The sequence below is a fragment of the Hermetia illucens genome, chromosome 4, assembly GCF_905115235.1.
Source record: "Hermetia illucens chromosome 4, iHerIll2.2.curated.20191125, whole genome shotgun sequence".
Taxonomy (NCBI): Eukaryota; Metazoa; Arthropoda; class Insecta; order Diptera; family Stratiomyidae; genus Hermetia; species Hermetia illucens.
In genome coordinates, this window is record NC_051852.1 from 96,667,953 (window position 1) to 96,691,452 (window position 23,500).

Below are 23,500 nucleotides of genomic sequence, written 5' to 3' on the forward strand. Positions count from 1 at the left end.
CTTTATATATCGCCTTCTCATCAACTCGTCCACGAATAACTGGCCTGCGCGCCGACAAATTGTTAGTATCATTGCCAGTGTACCTTATGACACGTTGCAGATAAATGTTAACAAAGGCTTGGAGTTATTGAGTGACAGTGGTGGTCACTACTTTCTATAGCAACATAAAAACAATATAAATACAGAACAGCCTCAACTTGATCTTATTATTGAGATATCTGCATTGTCAAATTTCAGCAGCATCCAAATGTGTTGCCACCGTCGATGTACAAACTGATCAACGCCTTCGACGCTCTGCCCATTAATACAGATAGGAAGAGTAAGATGATCTGTTAGACTGATAACCTTCATTTTGTTGGTGTTTGTCTTCAGTTCGAGTCTACTTACCGTTCTTTTCAAATCCAGAGTCAATTGGTCAAGAACAATAACCCTGTGAGAGGAGCGAAGTCGAGATGTTTGAGGAAAGATATCATGGTCGATTAAAGTCCTCTACGTCGTCTGGACAAGACGGCATGAAGAATGTCAGCGATAACAAAATTTTCCCCGAACATAGTGGTGTAGGATATCAAATGAAAGGTTTCGACTATGATACATCGATACTAAACTTGACATCGGTAGCAAAGTAGGGGAGTGAAGGGCGAAAAAGTACAAATTTGGAATGAAAGAGGGTTCATTCTCATACCCAACCGAAAAATCTGAAAAAATTATAAAGATGCTTCTATGTCAAATCTAGGCCTTCAAATACATCTCATACAGACCCTATTCAAAGAAAGCTAGCAATAATAAACATATTAATATATTATCGGATTTTACTGGAAAATTCTTCCCAGGATTATATTGCAGAATCGTTAAAAAATAATAAAATACTAATAAAATTATAGTCAATCAAAAATTTAGAATAGAAAACCAGTATCTCATTAAACTGAATACTCTGACAAATTGAATTCGTATACATTAAGTCATACTAATTAAGTACAAATGGAATCCTATTCTTACAGATGCCAGACAAAGCTTGTCACACCTGAAGCGGCGAGTTTCCGGTTCCCGACTTGTTTAATTGTGAATCTATAACTTATATAGTATATAAATACGACCAAATACACATGACAAAAATCGTATTTCGTCCCAATATCAACAAGGTTTCAACATTAATTAATTTTGAAGTTTTACTACATAGAGACCCCATTTAACGCATTCGACACTTTCCCATCAACAATTTATTTGAAATGAATTGATGTTTGTCGGCCATGGGAAGCTTCAATTTATGCAATTTATGGGAACCAGTTGCTCTATTTCGCAGTTTACCTTTCATATTAAGAAGCAATCATTTCCGACAATTTCCTACTTTGCTGTTGATAGAGGCAGCGTCTCGTTCCTCGTAACTTCCAATGGCAACTTGCCCGGCAAATACTAACTTTATACTTTGTTGTTTGGACACTTTACTTTTTTTGTTTTATTTTTTATTTATGTGGTACTGAATTATTAGCTATATCAAGCGACACATGAACCCAGCATGTACACGACCATGTGCTAAATCCTCTAACGCATTTGCCGGTCAAACGAATTTCAATAAATGTAACACAATCGAGCCCATGTCTTTACATTGGTGCCACGTTATTATAGATGAACTCTACATACGCCCTAGTGAATCGGCATATTATTTTATAGTTTTAACATAAAAATTACTGCGGTAACTTTTAGCAATTACATTTAATCTAGAACTAGAAAGTAACAAATTATTTCCTTACAAAACTAACATTAACAAACGGTATCCAGATGAATTTTTCATTTAAAACATGAATATCTTGAAACATATACTTATCTTCCATCTTTGAAAAATAATTAAGGAGGCTATGTGGCACGAAACTAAATGAAAAGGACCCACCGCTTTAATGACCGATAATAACTCCGTAATACCAAATTATTGAATACTATTTTTGCGTAGCTACCGTGAGCTCTGACTATTTTTTACTTGTTTATTTCTATGTATTTGGCTTAACAAAATAACGGTCTTTGCTGAATAAAAAAATTCGAACTTAATTTTCCCCGCCTAGATTGATTATTCGACCCACTGTGAGAAGGTGTGATCTAGTTCACTATTCTGTTGAAAAAATATAAGTTTTATTCACAATTTTTGCAGTGTAGCGTGCTAGCTTATCGGGAGTTATATAATGTAAGGACAATCTATTCAATTCCTGCTCAGATCAATCCACCGTCGTCAATTTATAGTTTGCTTAAAATTGGGGGTTGTTTACGGAAATCGTGATAATGCCGAAAATCATCGAAGTAGTCTAAATTGGTTTGTTACCGGTGTTTTTTTGTTCTCATCATGCAATAGAACTCTAAAAAATCTCGGCTTCCACACGTCTCTTGTGCAAATCAGCGCCGTAGCCTAATAAGGCACATTGGTAGCGACTTTTGCATTTTTGATAGGTTCCTAAAGCGCTCCTTCACTGTGAATTTCCGGAACTTACAACGGCAACTACCGTAGGTCAACCGTATTTTACATTGACCTCAGCTCTTTTGAGCTAATGAATTTGAATTTTTTCCAGTTTTCATGTCACAGATTACGTTATTTTCGTGGGTCGTATAATTTCAGCGAAATCTGGACACTGTCGTACGAAATACATTAATGTTTAGAAAGGGGGTAAAAGGTGTTGCATTTGTTTTAATTTTTTAACAAGAACGTAACGCGTAGTCTGTTATATACAATGCAAAGAAAATTAATGAAAAAAAAACAAAATAAAATAAAACTCTCGTTGAGAGCGAATAACAAAAGAAACTATTTTCTTAGGCAAAATTGAAATCCGGACAGAGCTAAAAAATCATGATATTAAAAACTCAAAGAAATAACTAGGAAATAATCCGTATGGAGACTTTTAGCTCTTATACATCCTTCACTGGCTAGTGACATGGATTCAACCAAACGTTGTACATATTCGGCTACAATTTTTCTTCATTATTCGAGAAAACGTTTCATCAAATATTTGTCGCTCGAAATGGGATCCCCGCGAATCCAATCGTCAACATAATCCCGCAGTTTCTCACCAATATTACATTCTGAGTATTGTGGAGAGGGTTTGAGTGGCTCCGGACAATTTAACACAACCACATGGGATTTTTTATCGTTTTATGTTTCGGATCACTCTTTGGGTATATCTTGAGTTTTTAATGTCATTATTATGATTTTTTAACTCTCTCCAGATTTCAACTTGGTCTACGAAAATAGAATTTCTATTGTTATTCGCTATCAGCAAGGGTTTTTTTTTAATTAGTTTTCGTTAATTTTCTTTTCATCAAATCCAACGATACGATACGTTTTTGTAAGACAAATGCAACTCCTTTCACTCCCTTTTTGAAAACTTATGTACAGTAGCCGACATAATTCATCGTACCATACAATAATCGAAAACTTTTTACCTCATTTTTTTATTTTGTTTATATATTATTTATTCCATTATATATTATTACTTCTATTGCAAGTGTTATGACCATGCCTGTCTGCAATGTTTTGCCTGGTATCCTTTCTGAGTAATAGCAAAAATATAAATATGCATCTTATTTCAAACGACGGAAGTTATTGTACAATTACTTCAGTTGTTCCGCATTTCCTTTATTTTGATAAACTGCACAGAAATGCGATCAGTTATAGCACAGTGATCGTGGAGGAATATCCACAAGGAGTTTGTAATGTAAATGTGCAATGCCGCCTACAAAGAGGAAAAGAAAACAAACATCGACCGATTTTGGACAAGTTGTGGTTAATTTGTGGGCTTGTAAAAGGAGAGCAATATCCGAAATAACTAAAATCACAAAAAACTGAAGTCAACAATGTAACATATCGTAGAAAGAAACGGCAACAGTGAAATATAAACAAAAGACAGGGCGTGCTTGTAAGTTATCTGAAAAGGAAGAGAAAGGGTGATAGTGAGTGCAACTCGTCTGGTACGGGAGTGGCTACTGTATAATGTAATGTAAATCCAATCGAGCATTTATGAAAAACAATTACACAAACACCACGTTCCTTCAAAGAGTTCTCTAAAGAAAGCTCCACCGGGATGAATGGAATATTATACCTCAAAGTATTACGTAAAAACTACACCATCACGGATGCAAGCAGCCCTGAAAGCCAAAGGAGACCCAAACAAGTACAAATATTTAACCAATAGACAAACTGTAAGGAACTGTAAATGAATACAAAGTTTATTTGAGTTGTCTAATTGTTATGTTTCTCTTTTCGTACTGTTTATTCTGAGTTATCCAAATAAATGCAGTTTTTAATGTTTTAAAATGCCGTACGATGAATTATGTCGCCTAGTGTATTTCGGACGTCGGTGTCCAGATTTGAATTTTGCTCACTGTATATACCGCCACTAATCAACAAATGAAATTCCTCGAGCAGTATACAAGTAAGAAAAATGCTTACACACAGTGTATTGCTTATCATACATCACTGAAATGCAACGAAAAACTTTCCATCGCCAAGTTTAACAATTCTTACTTGCAAATAACCATCAATTCTCATACAACCCCAACCACGTGACTAACGAAGAAATGCCCACGCCCGATAAAAAATTTCCCTATGGCAACACCTATATATCCGCTAGCGGAAGCAGCAAAAATTCATTTGAACATTTCAAATATATTATCCGAGAATGACTTAACCTATTAGAACTTTATACAAATTTCTTCTTTACAACAAACGCTCAATACTGACCACACATTTGATCTAAATTCACCCTTAAATCTCCAGAAAAAAGTACGTTTATATCGGTAACAAAATGGCGCCCTCGCTACAATCAAAATGGCCGAAATACCTTTGCATTGACTACCAATAAGAAGCACAAAGAAATTCCAGTGGCGTTCACAGTACCCCAGTCCTCGAAGATCAGAGAAATCACAGCGGCATCGATTTAGGCGGAACCCGGATCATATTCATTACTTCACCGTTAGGCTGAACCGGCACGTTTTCTAGTAAGCACTTACGCAAAACTCGATATGCAATTGAACGACTTTTAACAGTAAAAACAAACTTGAACGAATTGGATTGCGATATCGGATGTCTAGCTCGCCATCGCTATTTCCCAGCTGTCACAAGATGGCCGCTTTATTTACATCCAATTTTTGACAATGCTCACAATATGGCGACGGAAGTGCGCGCAAAAGGAATCGCGTAAATTTCCCATAGAACTGTTGAGGGAAATTTTCAATTTGAAAGCCGGTATACAGGTGGACCGAGCTTTTCGCGGTAATGATCGGATTTTGAGACATTTCTACAACTTTAACCGAATGTAGGTAGTCTTATTTGCGTCGAGGGAATAACTTTCTACTTGCTAAATGACTGGGAGCAAGAAGCGTCGCGCCATGTTGACATGGCAGTTGGGAGAGTTTTTCAAAAATGTCCCGTTACAATGTGGGTCAACTGTATAACATGCAACGGTGGAACAAGGCTACGCGGTCTGCGGCTGGGAGATTTCGCTATTTTTACTCAGTGTACGCATCGTGCAGGAAGAATGTGTATAAATTTTCGGATTGGCATTTGACGCAAGGCAGCCGGGAGTACACGTTATTTGTATGCAGACGGTACTTCCCCACTATCCCCTCACCCGCGCAACGTTCTACACGTACATCATGTTGCGTCTGGTGGCTGACTCGGCGGCAGCGTCTGATCGCCAGCAACGCAGGCACCACCTGGGTGCGATTACTCATACGTGAGGCATGAGGAATGTTTCGCGGAGCAAATTGCAATTGTGCTTGTGTCATTCGCAGAACGTCATGTCGGCACAGATTAATTCACATTTCATGAGCACCGCACGGGGGGCCGACGGGGCAGCCAACTTGTGGCCATTTGCCGTTCACGGTGTCTGGCTAGGCGCTCTCGCGGCTAAGCTAGCTGAGCTTCTCCGTTTAATCCACTACAGCGCTAAAAATAAAGATGTAAATAGTGCCCGCCGGGAATAGTGAATTGGCTGGAAACGGCAGAGTTACATCTGCGATGGAGAATTTTGGCGATACTCGGCAGTCTTCTGAGCGAGCAGCGTTGGGCAACAGTCTAGAAAGCAGATTAGCGTGTCCGTAGTTGTAGGGTGCGACTCGACTTCCTCCTGTGTCTGAAATGCGTCCGGATGCGCCCTTTCGCCCGTGTCCTGTTGCGTAGTTCCAACCGTCTGTCGTGTGGGTCCGTTCCTGTGTTCGTTGCCGCCGCGGAGTGTTTATTTACACGCCCGAGTCGCAGCCCGCTAACTCCCATCACTCATCCATTGTCGGCGGCCACGGCACTGATTTGCTTATCAACCGATAAAGCGCTTTGTGTGTCAACGTGAGTAGCTTTTACAATAGTCGCCTCAAAGGTGGAAAAGAAGAAGAAGCAAAACAGCGATTTTCTGTGTTCGTGCGGAAGATAAGAAAATGGCTTTTTATCAAATTTCACTTACGTTCACTGATTACGTTCTGCTGACTCCGCAGCCGCAGCTCGGACTCGTCGCGGAGTTTGTTTCGTGAACTTCAGTTGGCGGCTCGTTACTTGGCCTCTTGGCACGTCCACTCATCAAAGTGGTCAATATTTGTTTCCTTTCGCGTGCATTGTCCGACAATAGTAACCAGTTAGATAGTTTTTGATATCTAGGGAAAATGGAACTGAGTGAGGTGAATGTCAGTAGGCATAATCGCAGTATTTCGCAGCTGATTGGTGGCAGTACGGGTAAAGTTTCGAGATTTCGCCTTATTTTGTGCTTTTTCCTCCGCGAGTGGTCTATTGTCTGTTTCTGTTTCGAAACAGCGCAACCGTGTCCGCATTCAATTCCAATTGGAAGCATAAAGAAAAAGTGGTTGCGTGAGTGCTGAAACGGCTGAAACATTGCCAAAAGTTGCCATGGAGCATAAATAACATGACGTCATCAAGTCTGAAGAAATGGTAAAATAGTGGGAGTTCGGAGGTTCTGTGAGTTTCTAGCGCCGGTTTGGATTGCGATGGGTTTGGTGCTCAGCCACGGGCCGCTGCAAGTGCAATTGAGATGTGATTGTTTTAGCGAGGCGGAGTGTGGCGCCTGAGTTTAGCGCGAGACCTTGACTGTTTTATGTGTGTGTAACGTCATCAATAAAGCCAGGGCTTTCCCACTGAGCCACATAATTAATTTTAAATTTCAATGGAAAACTAGTGCATGCGAGAGCAGTTGCAATATCTTCTAGCCAGAAAAGTGTGGAAACTAACTAACGGCACTTTAACCCACGGTCGCCGTTGACTTCAAACTGCCAGAGATATTTTTAACTATTGTTATCTGCGAATGGTGTTCTATTTGTCATCAAAACTTACCGCAAGCGATAAAAATTTCATTACTTTATTTGATTTCTTAATTAAAGCACATAATTTTTTCGTGCTTTTTGAAATGGATTTATGGATTACAGCCAATTGCTTTCTGTGGAATGGATCATGTTAAGGATAGTAGGTGACAAAGTAAATTGGCAATGAGTAGTAGAACTTGTTGGGTAAAGTGGTGTTTTAGTGGCTTTGCAAAAAAGGGGGAACTTTTTTTTTCCATATTAAAAATATACAGTGGTCCAAACGCATGATCGGATAAACAGTGGTTCATGTTTTGGACATGGTTTTTTGTTCTCAAACTCCATTTTTTTTATTAAATTTATATGCATCTTTTAGATAATGAACAGAGAAGTATATAATATAATATACTTTTATTAAATATCCCTATAAAAAACGTAACAAGGCATAAGCAAAAAGTAAATTTAAACAAAAAATCGGACGAACTCTTCAAAAGCGGAGTTTCAATATTTTGGAACATTTCCTTTTACTTTTATCACTTCTTCTAAACGTCAGGGTAACGAGATTTACATCAAATTTTGGAGAAATATGCCACTCCTGTTTAATAACCCCCTTACACTTTTCTACATTTTCAAGTCTTAATTTCTTTAATTTTCGTAACAATTCTTTCTAACCGTGTCCAATAATGTTCAGATATGGTGACTGCGAAGGTGTTTTCAGAAATTTCGGGCAGTTATAGATGAACCACATTTCAGCAACATAGGAAACATGCTTGGAGTCATTGTCCTGATAGAAGGCGAATTCATCCAATATATTCAGCTCCTCGGCATTTCGCCTTACATTTTGCTTCAAGATGTGTAAATATTGGAATCTATCCATTTTACCCTCTATAAAATAAGTGTTCATATCCCTGCGTTGGAAAAATGCCTCCATTTTATCACTGACTGAAATTATACTTGATACTAATATAAATTAAACTCTGTATAAGATGTATGCATATTTTACCATCAGAGCTATGTAGATTAACTTGTATGAATAATATCTGCTTTTTCTCAGAAAAGGTTAAAAATGATTTGAATGATAAGTTTTGAGTATTTGCCTTTTTCCAAAAATGAACATCCTTTTTCAAATATTTCTTACAGAGCGAAAGCCGTGAAACTTATTTTTTACTTACGGTGTATTGTTTTTGTCTAGCTATTTTGCCGTATCATATTTCTAACGAAAATTTCCAACCGTTCGGCACAAACATCCTTTTTCAAATCCTTTTGGACTATCTTCTTCAATTCATGTGCTGTCAAACAATATTTTCTTTTAGAATACGCCGCAGATCATGATCGACGAGTCTTTTCCCCTGACCAATCCTGCTCAATTCCATCTAGGCCTGCCTTAATAAGGAGTTTCGCATCTGTTTTACGCAGAGGCCCACCAATTTGATATTCCTAGAAGTTGTTGTTGTTGTCCTGACCTACGCTATCGCTCCATCTCAGGCAGGATCTGCCTCGTCTTGTTTTTCTACCTTAGATATTGTCCTTATAGACTTTCCGGTCTGGATCATCCACATCCATACGGATTAAGTAACCCGCCCACCGCAACCTGTTGAGCCAGATTTTATCCATAAGACGGTCGTGGTGTCGCTCATTGAGTTCGTTATGTAGGGTACGGAATCGTCCATCCTCATGTAGGGGGCCAAAAATTCTTCGGAGGTTTCTTCCCTCGAACGCGGTCAAGAGTTCCCAATTTTTCTTGCTAAGAACCCAGGGCTCCGAAGAATACATAAGGACTGGTAAGATCATTGTCCTGTACAGTATGTGCGTTGACCCTATGGTGAGACGTTTCGCACGAAACAGTTTTCATAAGCTGAAATAGGCTTTGTTGGCAATCAACAACCGTGCGCGAATTTCATTATGATAGCTGGTATCGGCTTTGATTTTCGATCTTAGATAGGAGAAATTTTCAACCGTCTCAAAGTTGTAGTCTCCTATCTTTATTGTTTTCGCTTGAACTGCGCGATTCGATGTTGTTGGTTCTTTGGCTTTTGGTACTGACGTTGCCACTTCGTCTCCTCTTAAGGTGCAGCCCGAGGCCTGGTGCCGCCTGCTCGATCGGATAAAGGCTGCATAGGCCAGTAGTTAAGTGGACTTTAAGAGGATGGTTCCAGGGCCACGTTAAAGAGGACACATGATAGGGCATCTCCTTGTCTTAGACCGTTGTTCATGTTGAATGGTTTCGAGAGTGATCCTGCTGCTTTTATCTGGCCTCACACATTTGTCAGGGTCAGACTATCAATTTCGTCGGGATACCGAACTCTCTAGCGGCCGCATACAGTTTTACCCTGGTTATGCGTTCACAGGCGGTTTCAAAGTCGATGAAAAGATAGTGCAATTGCTGGCCATATTCCAGCAGTTTTTCCATCGCTTGCCGTAGAGAGAAAATCTGATCTGTTGCTGATTTGCCTGGAGTGGAGCCCCTTTCGTATAGGCCGATGATGTTCTGGGCGTATGGAACTATCCGATCTAGCAAGATAGCAGAGAATATCTTACAGATGGTACTCAGCAACGTGATACCCCTATCAACTGTTGCACTGTGTGATATCCCCCTTTTTATGTATGGCACATATAATGCCTCCTTGCCAGTCGTCAGACATTGAATCGCTATCCCATACCTTGAGAATCACTTGGTGTAAATCAAAATTTGACTGACGGTTTCGTCCAGGGCAGAGGCAGCGTCTGATGATGATGAGTGGAAAGACGCTCCACCTGTTGGCACTTTCGGTCATGCTGCTCCCAGGGCAGAGGTGAGGCAGCGTCTGATGAGTTGCCTCTGCCCTGGACGAAACCGTCAGTCTAATTTTGATTTTTTCGATTTTTAAATGCTTGGGGTGCTACGCTCCAAACTAGGGATCCATGGACTAAAAAAACGTGGGAGTAAGTTGCTCCTCATTTAGTCCGGTCCACCATCACATGGATGTGGACTTAGGATCCCGCAGATCCTAAACAACAACCTACACTTGGTGTAATTGGTCGCCTCCATATTTAACCAATTCGGCTATAATTCCATTGGCTCCTGGCGACTTCTTGCATGGTGGTGGCAGCATTTGTCCGTCGTGTTCAGTCGGCGGGACCTCCAACTTGCCGATATTTTGGTTGTTGAACAGTTCATCAAAATACTCAACCCTTCGCAACAATATGCCCATTCGGATTTCCCTCTTTGTCTCGGCAGGATGGACATCGAGGTGTATAAAACTTTACCCTACTGACTTGTTGCTAAAACTTGCGCGCCTGGTGCGATTGCTTCCTATACTGCGTATGCCCGCGTTCGTTGATAATGCAGCATTACTTGATATGCGCCATTCAACCATTCCGTCGCTAGTTACATTCATCGTCGAGCCAGCCGTTCCGACTTTTCATGCAATAGTATGTTTGTGGCCGTATTAATGATAACGTTCTTCAGGTGGTTGTGAAGATCATTTGTTGATGCTTCATCTCCAGGACACTGTTACCCGCTGTTATTGCAGCATCCATTTCACCCTTATAGGTGTTGCGGAGGGCTGTGTTGTGAATGGCTTCAGTATTCACTCTCACCTGATTGTCAGGGAGGATTTTAGGTGGTGTCGTAATTCAAGCTCGGAGCACTATGCCAACAAGATAGATTGGCTTATGTAAGTTTGTGGACCGCTTTCCGCGCAAACCAAATACTTTCAACAACCATTTCCTGCCATACTGCTAACTGAATAATCCGCAATCCGTTATCATTGGTATTCTTATGTAAGCTATGTGAGCCGCCTGAATACGGGCTCCGTCCCTACTTGACTCTTAAAAACTTCTAGTATGATTTTGATATCAAACTTGGGACAGACTTCGAGGGTCCGCTCACCTGCCTCGTAAAAGGTATCCTTCTTCGACTCTGCAGAGTGCATAGCCTTTCGGTTACATTTTCAAAGCCGATAACAGCAAGCTTGGCGTGAATTTTTGCCTATTCCTTGTTGTTTTGATTTTTCATAATAATGTTAAATAAAAATGTATTATGTGATATACATCTATGGAAAGGTAAGTTTATTAAGCTAAAAGCTCCATAAAAATTGTGAGAAAAAAGCTTATAATTTGATACAAATAAACATGTTCAAAAACATGGAGCACACGCTATCCGATTATGTGTTTGACCCACTGTATGTGTTTATGGTGCATAAATTGACAAGTGACAGTATCGCAAAAGGGAAAACTTAATACGGTAAAATTAGTTTTTTGCGGTAATCATTAATAAAATCGATTCAACGTCTGTCTGCCTATTTGTTTATACAGGATGCCCCGTTTATATTGGTAGAAATTCTAATGGTGGATAGTACCACTTGTTTGAGGAAAATGGGATGGGACATTCCATCTTTTACCATTACAGAGTTATAGCATTTTTCGTAAATAATCAAAAAGTGGACATCCCAAAAAAATCACCATTTCCCATTCCTTCAATCATTTAATCACAGATACCCTTTTCAGAAACTAGACTAAAATTTCTTATAAATGGATATTTTTCAATTGCAAAGGTCATCGTCAATTCGAAGATATAACTTTAAATTATACAGAAATTTCAAATTGGTTTCTTATCTAAATTTCAATATGCGTTATTGTAACAGTATTTTAGACTTAGAAACCTGCAAACTTGATGAAAGTTGCCCCATTATCTTAGTTTTCAATTAACATGTAAAAATGGTAGGCTTAATTAAGGAAAATCTAGGAATGTTACACATTAACACATTAAATGGGAAATGGACAAATTCACTTGAATATGATAGTTTTAGTGTTCTGGCGCATTTAAGTGAATTTGGTCCATATCGAGTGCAAGCAAAAAACTCATGATTTTCCCAAAAATTCTCTTTTTTAAGGTTTTGCTTGCATAACAAAACCTCATTAAAAACAGTTGGATGTTTGTCTGTCTGTTTGTCACACGCACTTTTCTCAGAAACGGCTATACCGATTGATACGAAATTTAGTGAAAATGTGGGGACTATGAACGTTCAGACATAAACTGAGTTACATCTTTCTACTTTAGCGAAAGAGGGGTCAATCTCTCCTATGCCGGGACCGAAACCAGCAATTGGAGTATCAGTAGCATTGGCTATGTCTATTTTCAAAAACTGGGAACAAGCTTCCGACAATGACAGGTGGCAGAGCCTAAATGCTGCTCGATACACCAAACTTTTCCTGCCAGAATCGAACAAGCGTACCGCGAAGTTTATGCTGTTGAAAAGCAGGAGGACTTGCAGGTGTGTTGCGGGCATTCTGACAGGCCATAATTCACTAGCTGGGCATATGTTCAGAATAGGAATTACTCAAGATGATACGTGTCCCTCCTGTAATGAGGAAGCGGAATCCACGGAGCATTTCCTATGTGAATGCCCCGCCTATGGACGTATCAGGCATCAGAACTTTGGTGCCGATGTTCTCCAATTGCGACGGGTAGCATCACATCCACTAACGGAAATCCTGCGATGCGTTAACGAATCCGGAATATTCCGTTAGACGGGAGTGGCGAGTACAATGGGCCAACACGTCCTGAGTGCTCAGAAGCTGTAGCTTCTCCCCCACCATACACACACACACATATCCATCTTTCTACGTTGAGATTAAAGGGGGTCCTGCAAAAGAGGTGTGTAATTTTTTTTCAAAGAATATAGTCATGTTGGGTATCAAATGAAAGGTCTCCATTAGTATTTTTCGATGCCAGTCTTAGTTTTGACATTCCTTGGAAAGGCGGGGAATGCGGGGGTAGAAATTGAAGAATTCTTTAACGGATCTATTCGCGGAAACTACCCAACCAAAAAGTTTGAAAAAAAATCGTGAAGCGGCCTCTGTACGGTGCCCAGGCCTCAAAATACTCTCCATATCCATATATGCTCGCATTAAGTTAATCATATTATATTACTATTTTTTGGGGAAATTGACTAGAAGCCCTCTTAACTTTATTCTAGAGTTATAAAAATGCAGTAATGTATATTATAGTATGAATCATGTTATCCCCAAGTTTGATTAACGTACCATTACTAACAAAGTTACATTAGGTCAAAGTTGCCTTGTCTGCAACCCAAAGTACTAAATATAAATATCACACTAAAGTGAGTAGCCTGACATGCTAAATGCATGTACATTACGGGCTACGTACAAATGGGGTAGTTCTGCACTCAAATATGTTTACATAAGAAGCAAACAAAATCATACTTGAAGCGCGAGCTTTCGGTTTCCCGACTTGTTTAAATAAAAAAAATAAGTTGTAATTGAGAAAAAATAAATCCTTCGCTTAGAATCAAGTATTTTGTATGTAAAATAAGCGTGCAAAGTTTAAACGAAATCGGCTACGCGCTTAAACAAGTCGGAATATCGGAAGCTGGCGCTGGAGGTATAAAGGTTTTGTGTTCATCTTATGTGAAAAACTATACGCACATTTTTCCATTCGTGTATGGCTGTGATCGTCGGGCCCAGCGGCTTTACTTCGTTTCATTACATTGATGGCGGAAATGATTTCTCTTCTGCTTGCAGGAACAGGTCATATCCGCATGTTACGGTAACCAGCCATTTCCCCCAGAAGAAAAGAAATTTCACTGGATTTGATAGGGTTAAGAGCCATGGTGAAGTGTTTTTTCACTTACTCAGTTACTGGTCATCGTGGATCGAATCGAAAGATTTGCGACCACATGCAAGCTCTTTTGTGTTGCGGTATTCACTGCTGAAATTATAGTGTTCTATGACGTTTTCCGCTTCCCTGACCAAATTCTCTATTGTCACGGTACAGATTACGTTGAACTTCACACAACATAGTAGTTTGAGCGCGTCACACCCGCTATCACTCGCGTAGTCAACAGAGCCGTGCCTGATGATCTGCGTAGCACCCGAGAAAAGAGTATTTTTGATGGCGGCTTAATGCTTATTGATATTATTAGGTGGCGCGACAACTGAATCATATAAGTGATCAATGTTGAACTTGGTGGGGTCGCAGCTCTCCAACCGTGTGAGAAGTGGTGGACGCAGCACTCAAGGGAACGTAACCGACCATCAGACGGTGATCCCTTTAGGCGATGTCGAGGCGAGCTTTAGGAAGCATCTGCTGAACTGTGAATTATTGGTCGTAGAAAGCATACTTCTCCCATATATCGGAAGTCTCCATTGGTCTATAGAACTGTATAATTGTGATGCACCTTAACCTGGATCGGAATCTTGCAATTATAAGCCCGTCAGAAACCAGCTTGCAGTTCAAGAGAGCGCGCATTGCGGTAGCCATCAGAAAAAACCCGATACCGGGTATGCGTCTGTTACCACTTGGCTTTCCTCAGTACAAAAGCACATTGCTGCAAGAGGGAGTCGAGTACTCCCCAGAGCCTCATCATCTTACTTCGCTTAGGCTCAGCTTATATCGTTGGAATTCCCGCTCAAATTAGAGAATGCAAGCATTCTGAACACCCCCGCTTCCGTTATTGAGGAGCGTGTACACATTCCAGAAACCAATCAACGTCCTTTTTCAATATCCAAAGGTCTTCGACGGTCAGTCCCTATCCGAGGGGTTGTTGGCGTTTCGGTAGTAGTAAAGTTTCAAAATTTGTAGGTTGCTAGCCGACAGATTTAGATCCCTTCACCTTTTACGATAAGCAAGGAATACTTTGAGTGTATTGTTAAGCCCTAACTCACAGGAATAGCGTCTATTTGGTTGCAACACCCTATTTAATCGAAAACGAGCCGATCTATCGTCACAAAAGTTGCCGAGAATAGAGTCTTTTAAAACTAAGACAAACTGTATGCCAGGTATGCAATTCTAAGCAAAAAATACTAAATGATTTTTTTTCGATTTCTTAACTTTTTCGCCTGTATTGTTATTTGTAAGTAAGTTGAAAAAGGAGAACCAGGTTTTTTTCCTTATCCTGTAAATATTTTTATTTTTTCCCCGCATCAAGATTAATTAGGTACTAGCACTAAAGAAGGAGGCACGTGGTCTCCGAAACGATCGTAAAAAATACAAATATTTGCAGGATAAGGAAAAAAACCTAGTTCTGATTTTTCAACTTATATACCAACTGTAAAAAAAAACATGGACACTAATTTCAACCTATTTGTAAGTGTAAAGTCGCCGCCTTTACACTACTCAAATCATAATAACTCAAAGCGATTGCTAGAGCATTGGAATAAACATTGAGTCGAAGCTAAGACATCACTTATAATAGAAAAGTTTATGTGTAAAAAAGAGGCTAACTCTCTAGTTTGACTCTCCCAATTCTCTATTTTTTTTACAATTTTAACATACATTGCAAATTTTCTATAAAAAACTAATCTTTCTTTCACTTTTGATAAAATTTTGCTAACATCATTTTATCCTAGAATCGTGAGTATATTATTAAAACCAATGAAGTTTGTAGGCTTTAATAGGAATTTTTGGACTAACTTAGAGGGCTTTATATTCTCCTAAATTGATTGGCAGGTGAAAGATATAAATCTTTTTTGCAGAAAGCTGTGCTCGATTTATTAGAAAATGAGCCACTTAACATATGGATGAGAATGTGGTTTTACCAGGATGGGTCACCTGGACATATTTTAAGGACGTTACATCTTTTCTTAAGGAAAATGATCGTGAATGGTGGATGCTCGTATACCGTTATGAGTCAGTATGATGTCCTGCAAGATGGCCCAATTTAAATCCAGTAAAGAATTTCCTGTGAGGGTATTTGAAAGAAATGGTTTATAAGGACATCCTAAGGTCTTTAGAAAGTCTTTTTTCTGAGTTATCACGATTTTACTGGTGTAAAGGTGGTAATTTCCTCAGAATACACCCCATTTGTTCGAAAACGCCCGGCAAGTTCTTTCTAGGAGGGCAGGCGGCATAAATGTAAATAATGGTATAGGGGACAATGCTGGAAATGATTATTAACAAAGTTATAGTAGGCCAAAGTTCTCTTTTTCATGTAAATGACTAACTTTTCTCTTTGAAGTATGTTGTAAATTTAATCATAAAATGATTATTTTGATAGTAAGGTGGTACTTATGACACGCGCCTTATGTATGATATTTTGATTCAAGAAATACATATAAAGAAATACTTGGGTAAATTTATCTTTTATAACGTGGGGAAAAATGTTCTGATCAGAAGGGAGGTGTCCATTCCTTTCACCGAGTATAGTGATATTAGCTATCAAATGAAAGGTCTTGATTGATCAGTTGTAAAGAGGGGAAGTGCCGGAGCAAAAAGGTGATCAGTTATTTCATGGACTCATTCTCAGAAACTAACCAATCTAAAACTTTGCAAGAAATCATGGAGCTGCCCCTATATGAAATCTAGGCCTGAAAATAATATCCACGCCGATTTTTGCTCAAATAAAGTTAATAAAGCCTCCATCGACCTCGATATTCAGACCAATTTCAGTGAATTCTCGTTAGTGCAGATTACATGCCCATACTATCGAAGGTGCCTTTCTTACAACTTTTTCTTCACTGGTTCAACTTTGTCTCCATTGCCGTAAAGAGCTGTTTATTGTCTGTAATAGTCGGCCATCACCATATATAGTAGATAAAAACAGTAGAAGAAGATAATTCGTATGGTCAAAGGACTGACGATTTGGTACGAAATATTGGGATTACGAATTATTGGGAGTGTAAAATAAAAAATATTATCTCTGGGGACCGACAATTTTTTGCAGATTATCCGATAATACTAATAATTGATGTACGTATTATCGGGAATCCACTGTAATAAATAAATTTTTGGATTTGAGACGTTGGTTGATGCAACCATCACAGATAGGGCCAGTTATGGAACACCACTTGACTCAAGTTGCGTTGATACTTGAAGCAATTTCATAACCTTACTCACCATTGACTGAGAGTATTGATCCTAGATCCGAGCATTTAAATCGATCAATTCACGGCAGGTGGCTCTTGCTGATAGTGATAGTGCCTGTTGTACCTGGGTAAGCGTGACCGAAAGCGACGATCGATGGAAAATGCTCCACTTAAATATAATCGCAAACACGTAATGAGTACGAATTATATTTAAGTGAAATCCGTCACAGTGTGAGTCACACTGTGGGCACAGGGCAGAGGTGAGGCAGCGTCTGATGAGTTGCCTCTGCCCTGGACGAAACCGTCTGTCAACTTTTTTTTTTGTAAACTTGGGTTTTACTCAAAAAAAAGGAGTCCGAGAACTGCAAAAGAGGGAGTAAGTTGCTCCCCAAGTGGTTCGGTCCGTCACTACGTGGGTGCGGACCTAGGACTCCCAGCATCTTCAACAAAAAATATTATTTAAACAGTTATATCTTCGAAGTTATGATAACCTTTGCAAGTGAAAAAATATCCTTCTATAAGAGATTTTATGTAGTTTCCGAAAATGGTATCAAATCTGGGATTTAATGATTGAGAGCGTGGGAAATCGTGATTTTTTTTAGGAAAATTTTGACAGTATTCTCGAAAATCTCCTTGGACCAATTTTCCTCAAACAAGTAGTACTACCCACTATTTGTACCATCATAAACGAGACCCCCTTTATATATTATATACATAGAAAATACAAAATCCGACCAAGTTTGAACGGATAAACTCGATCAATATTTCACTTTATCATGTCCATTTTAGAACTGATCAGAATAATGAACGAAATCGGCGGTTGGCGTTGATTCATTTTGAAGTTTAATCTATACTCCATAGTTCACATTGATAGCAGATATTTTCAGTATTTAACCAAGCTTAATGTAATCTCGGACTACTTATCATTTTTTTATCGGGGCATTATTGTGTTAATAAGTCAGGAGATTGTTGCAGTGTTTTCGAAACTTACTATTACTAAAATGTTTTATCAGAATAATAGGAGCCGATTCAAGAGATTAAAGAAAATATTTTTTCACTATGATCGTAGGTCCAGGGGATCGATATTCAAAGCATTTGATATGCTCAGCTAATTTTGTTTTGAAAAGGTATCCCATCAATCCGAAGTAATCCTTTTGAAAGGGTTTTTCTAATGAAAGGTTCCAAGCCAAACCACTAGTTATTATATGTCTGTCTTTCAAAACGAAAAATAAGGTATATATATGAAACCAGCATTTTCGCCTTAAGGTACTAGTATTGTGAAAAGTAGTAAAAAATACCGGAAATTCTTTTTTTTTCTCAGCTATGTCATGTCCGGATAGCTGAGTGGTTAGTGCACAAGGAGTTATGGAACCGTCCACACCGTCGGCATCTTTTAACGACCAGCATAAATCCTGGTCTTAAATAATAATAAACGAAGATGCATCTGCGCGTCTTCTTTCTTATGTATGATCCTTATAAATATTTCGGTCTTTATAATTTTCCATATCTCGTCATACTCGACTAAGGTCAAATGTTTTCTTTCACAACATGTCCTGTTGATGAATAATAAACGAAGATGCATTTGCGCATCTTCGCTGCTCAGAATGACCCTAATAAAAGGATAGGATTTTACGTAGATAAGAAGGATTTTACGTAGATAAGAACCATATGTGTTATGTATTAGATAGTTTCATAGAAGATAAGGAACATATGTATATTATGTAAATAATTTTAAGGAAATATATATACGAGGTGACCGAGAAGGAACCTCAGTCTTGTTTCGATATTACAATAGTCTTGTTCCTATATCGCAGTACGGAAGTACTAAAAGAAACAAATGTGTAACAAATACACACTAAGTGTTGTTACTTAACTCAAGGCTCTCGTACGGAAGGTCGCAGTTTAAACCTCACTGGTGGCAGTGGAATTTGCATCGTGATTTGACGTCGGATACCGGTGGACTCAGCTGTGAATGAGTACCTGAGTCAAATTAGGGTAATAATCTCGGTCGAGCGCAGTGCTGACCACATTGCCTCCTACAGTATACTGTAGTATACCGTTACGGTCTTGAATGAAGTACTCTAACACACTTTAAGGCCCTGATTCAATATGGATTGTTGTGCCAACCATTATTACTATTATTATGTCATTATATACGACAATGAAACTTTTTGCCAAACATTATTTAAACTTTCCTGAGTGCCAAAAAGATTGCTTTCTCGTTTTATCATTGTTCAAAAAAATGGCAGAGGGCATTAAGTACTCCAAAAAGTCCTCGTTTCATTGGGGACAGTTAATCTCAGAAATGGACTGTCTAAGCATATAAAAGGAAGGTTTCTTATATGACAATTTACTAATTTTTGTTAAAAATCAATGAAATAATGTGCCTTCGAAAGACGAGCCTAGATGTTGTTTTGAAAAAAATATGTAAAAATTTAGATTCTTATAGGTTTCCTATTTTTATACAAAATACGGCTCTTAACAATTATATCTGAAAAGTGACAACATTTAAATGTTCACCATGAGTACGCCTAGAGACTGTCATACGAGAATTAAGATTTTCAAGGACTCGCTCACCCATTATCGCATTAGGAAGTTAGATCGCATGATCTACATGATCAGTTTATGTCGCCATTACGTGAAATCGTGAGTACAAACACCACACCAAACAGTACATTTTTGTGGATGTAATGATTTTTCGGAAATTACTCGACAGTTTTCTTCTCCCCAGATCCGGCAATTTTGTTTGTTGACAAATCGATCCATTACGAAATGAACTTCATCATTAACATTGATTTTGCTTGCAAAACCAGCTTCATGTTCACAGAACCAATTCAGCAAATTTCTGTGTTGATAATTTTGGTATTAACTCTTGTGTAAATTGAATTTTATAAGGATGAAAGTTGCACTTTGCCTTATGTAAAATCCGCCAAGCGGTTGATTCATGAATGCCTAATTGTTGAGGGGGATATATTGACATTGATTGAAGGTTGTTCAGCAACACTTTCCGCTACAGCAGCAATATTCTCAACAGAATGTCCAGTTTTTGGTTTGCCAGTCCTTTCTAAGGTTTTGTATAAAACAAAACCATATTAAAATCGGTTTGCTGTCTGTCTATCTGTCCGTCACATGCATTTTTCACGGAGACGGTTATAGCAATTGACACTGAATTTGGTGGGAACTGTGAACGCTCACGCACACAGTGAATTACATCGTTTTACGTTGAATTTAAGGAGGGTCCTCATAGATTTGGTGTCAATCGCTAAACCCTCTTCGCGGTTCAAGGTGTTTCACACAAAACCATATTTTTGAAATCGGCGAGCAGTAGAACTCGGAGAGTTTTCATCCGATTTACTTGACAATTTAACTGGAACTTCCTCATTTCATTATCTAGTGAATACATAAGATTTTGATAATTGATGAAAAGAGTTTTTTAAATAAGTAATTCGAATTTATTTTCTTACTTTCGTCATTCTGGAAAAAAATTCTAAAATTATAATCTTGGATACTTTTTTAGCGAAACCCATGTGGTTCATGAAAAAAAACAATCCTTACCGTTTACTAAGCGAAATGTTTCATTGTTTCTAACTTTGAAAAGCTTTGGTGGGCGGAACATGTAAGAAAATGCGATAACTTAAGGCCTTTTCAAAGATGAGATAAAAGATGAACTACTTTGCAGGTCTTACGGGTAACTGTAAAATAGATAGAAGAATTAAAAGCTAACTTTACTACTTTGCAGGTCTTACGGGTAACTGTAAAATAGATAGAAGGATTAAAAGCTAGCTCTACTCAATTCGGGTTCACCAATGGGAGGCAAAGTACTTCTGAAATCAAGTCTTAATATGGGAGTGTAGGGCTAATCGGTAGCTGGTTGAACATTAAAAAAAATACACTTTTAAATGAAGTACATTCTCTTTTGTAAGAAACATAATCGTAATAATGGGAGAAAAAAATATTCATTGCTGAAAATAAAAACATTGAAAAATAAGAATTTCGTCTGGAAAATATCGATGACCCAATGCAAAAACTTTTGCGATGTCATATTTTGTCATTCTCTCCTTTAAATTTTTTGTGACTGCTACTTTTGTCACCGCTATTCGTACTCTGCCATTATATCTTTTAAATTTCAATACAGACGACCATATCCTAATAATACAATTTAATATTAATTTGGCGATTGGATTTTTCTTGCAAAATAATCTTGTGTCGTTCGATTGTTGAATTGCCTACCTTCAATTAACACTTAAGCCATAGACGAGCAGCGATGACTTGATGGATTAGATGGTAATTTTCTAAAAAGCCCCCTCCCCTGTGGTCGATAAAAGTGCCCACAACTGCCGAAGAAGGAAAAGAATTAACATTTAAGCTGTATTGAAAATCTTTAAAAGTAATTTCTTTTTAAATTTTACTAACAACGGGTAAAAGTAAATTAATGTTGTCCCACATTAATGAAGGTATTTAATTACTTGGAATAAAAGTGCCGAATTGGTGAGGAAAATATGAAATATAATTGTTTGGAAAAAAAAACTAAGTTGGTTAGAAAAAGTGTAAATTTGCTTGAAAAAGTACTTAATTGGTTGAGTCAAATACTAATTTGACTGAAATAAAGTAAATCAGCTTTATAAGTTGAAGGTTAATTACCCTCATGTTTTCCAACAGGGCTTTTAGGAAGAGCGGCTATTTTTTAAAGAGAGAGAGAGAGTCAACGATTTCGTCTACTTAAGGTTCTTTTTACTTTAATTCTTTGTAAATTCATATTTCTGCTTTCATAATTACTGATATGTAAGTTAAGCTTATTGCTAGGGAAAAGCTATGAAATTTTGTAACATTGATTCGAATAACTCGACAACCTTTTTTAACCTTATCTTCATTTGAACCTTATAATGAACTAAATGAACTATCTTTTTGATAAGTTTTGGCCATCTTAGAAGATTCTGTGACTGAACCGAAGCGTTATCATTCCGGGGCGAAAAATAAAAAAATATTTTACAATAGGTTTATCACTTGCACAGCTTTAACTATAATGATAATTCCACACGAAAAATTATAATGATAAGACTCTGTAAATGTAATATCCTACAAAGTAGTGTTATATAAAAACACATCTATGGTACAGATTCAAATGCAGAAGACGTCGGCATAGAAATCAGTGCCAATAGACGTTTTGTTAAGGGACAGAATACGTTAGATCACATCTTTAAAAACAGAAAAAAGTATATTATATACATAATCATATATGACGCAAAATACAATTGTGGCTGCAATTATTTACATAAAGCAAATCACACTGATAAATTGGGATAAAATCCAAGTAACTCCTTTAACTTTTACTATACTTAATTAAATTTCAAACAGATGTTCTTTGAATTGTGAACTATTTTTCAACAATAATTTACATAACTAATTTACCCTGGAAACTACTCTATCGAGAATAGTCCTCTTTCGCTAGTATCTGACTAGACAGCGAGACTTTATGTATGGGTCATTAGTACTAAATGCCAACTATTTCCATTAATTAATTATGACGTTCACATCCCGGTTTAAGATGCAGTAATTTTGTACAAACTTGATAGCTTTGAACTTTGGCAGTAATGGCAGGATTTACGCTACAGTATTTGTTGAATAGATTACTTCCTTCATTAAGGGGGGCACCCCATTATAAGGCTTATTTTCACGTACTTCTTTGGGATTATTTTAGTGGGAAGAATTAATTAGAATTCAATCAAATTTGAACATGCCAAAACTAACAAAATTACGCGGCATTAATCAGTTTAAGATCACAACTAGCGTTCTCTAAATGCGGGGCGTGTAGCAACTCCAGGGGTATTAATTTTAGTTTATTAGCCTTTCTTTTCTAAGAATATGAACACCCAATGCAAAGAAAAATTAATGTCACCATTTTTTTCACAGTACAGAAAAAAACACTCTTAGTATCTCAAATGTTGGTTCATATGCTTGGTAATTTCATAATGATCGATTCATTACCTTTTGAGCTGGAATTCCAGCAAATGTGAAAACCGTCATTTTAAGAAAAACGCGTTTAAAAAAATGTTTGAAAATTAGCCGTTACAACAAATACAATCGCACTCGTAGAAAACACTGATGCCAAGTAATCATAAATATGCTATTTACATAGTGTTGCATGATTACGTAAGGAAATGACGCGACCACCTTCTGGGAGTCCGGGTTTGAGCCTGTACCTGATAATCGCTCGGTTCGACGCTCATAAATTCTAAAGCAACACGAATGTTGCTTTGAAATTTCCACAGCGTATTCTGGAATAGCTAAGCTAACGATCTATGCAATGGAAGAAAGGTCGATTTTATAAACCTTCTAATGTGGTTTTCTCCCTTGATATCATTGCCGGATACTGACTACCAAACCAATCCAAAAAGGCAAATATGACTAAAATTAA

General features: G+C 38.0%; 2 protein-coding genes across 4 annotated transcripts in view; one reads left to right on the forward strand and one right to left on the reverse strand.

Moving 5' to 3' along the window:
- Window positions 1-5,736, reverse strand: part of LOC119656006 — a 33,832-nt gene extending 28,096 nt beyond the window's left edge. Inside the window, exon 1 of the mRNA XM_038062248.1 lies at window positions 4,818-5,736. Coding sequence (XP_037918176.1) covers window positions 4,818-4,825 — 8 coding nt within the window. The 5' untranslated portion in view covers window positions 4,826-5,736. The remainder of the gene's footprint in view (window positions 1-4,817) is intronic.
- A 312-nt stretch (window positions 5,737-6,048) lies between these two features.
- Window positions 6,049-23,500, forward strand: part of LOC119656008 (phospholipase D2) — a 68,685-nt gene continuing 51,233 nt past the window's right edge. Inside the window, exon 1 of one of the 3 annotated variants that reach the window (XM_038062251.1) lies at window positions 6,049-6,319. Coding sequence is in view for 1 of the 3 variants with exons in the window: in XM_038062249.1 (XP_037918177.1) it covers window positions 6,631-6,700 (70 nt within the window). In the remaining 2 variants the exon portion in view is untranslated. Of the gene's footprint in view, window positions 6,320-6,420; window positions 6,701-6,770; window positions 6,914-23,500 lie in introns of those variants that run through there. The other 2 variants (XM_038062249.1, XM_038062257.1) reach the window with 2 other exon arrangements.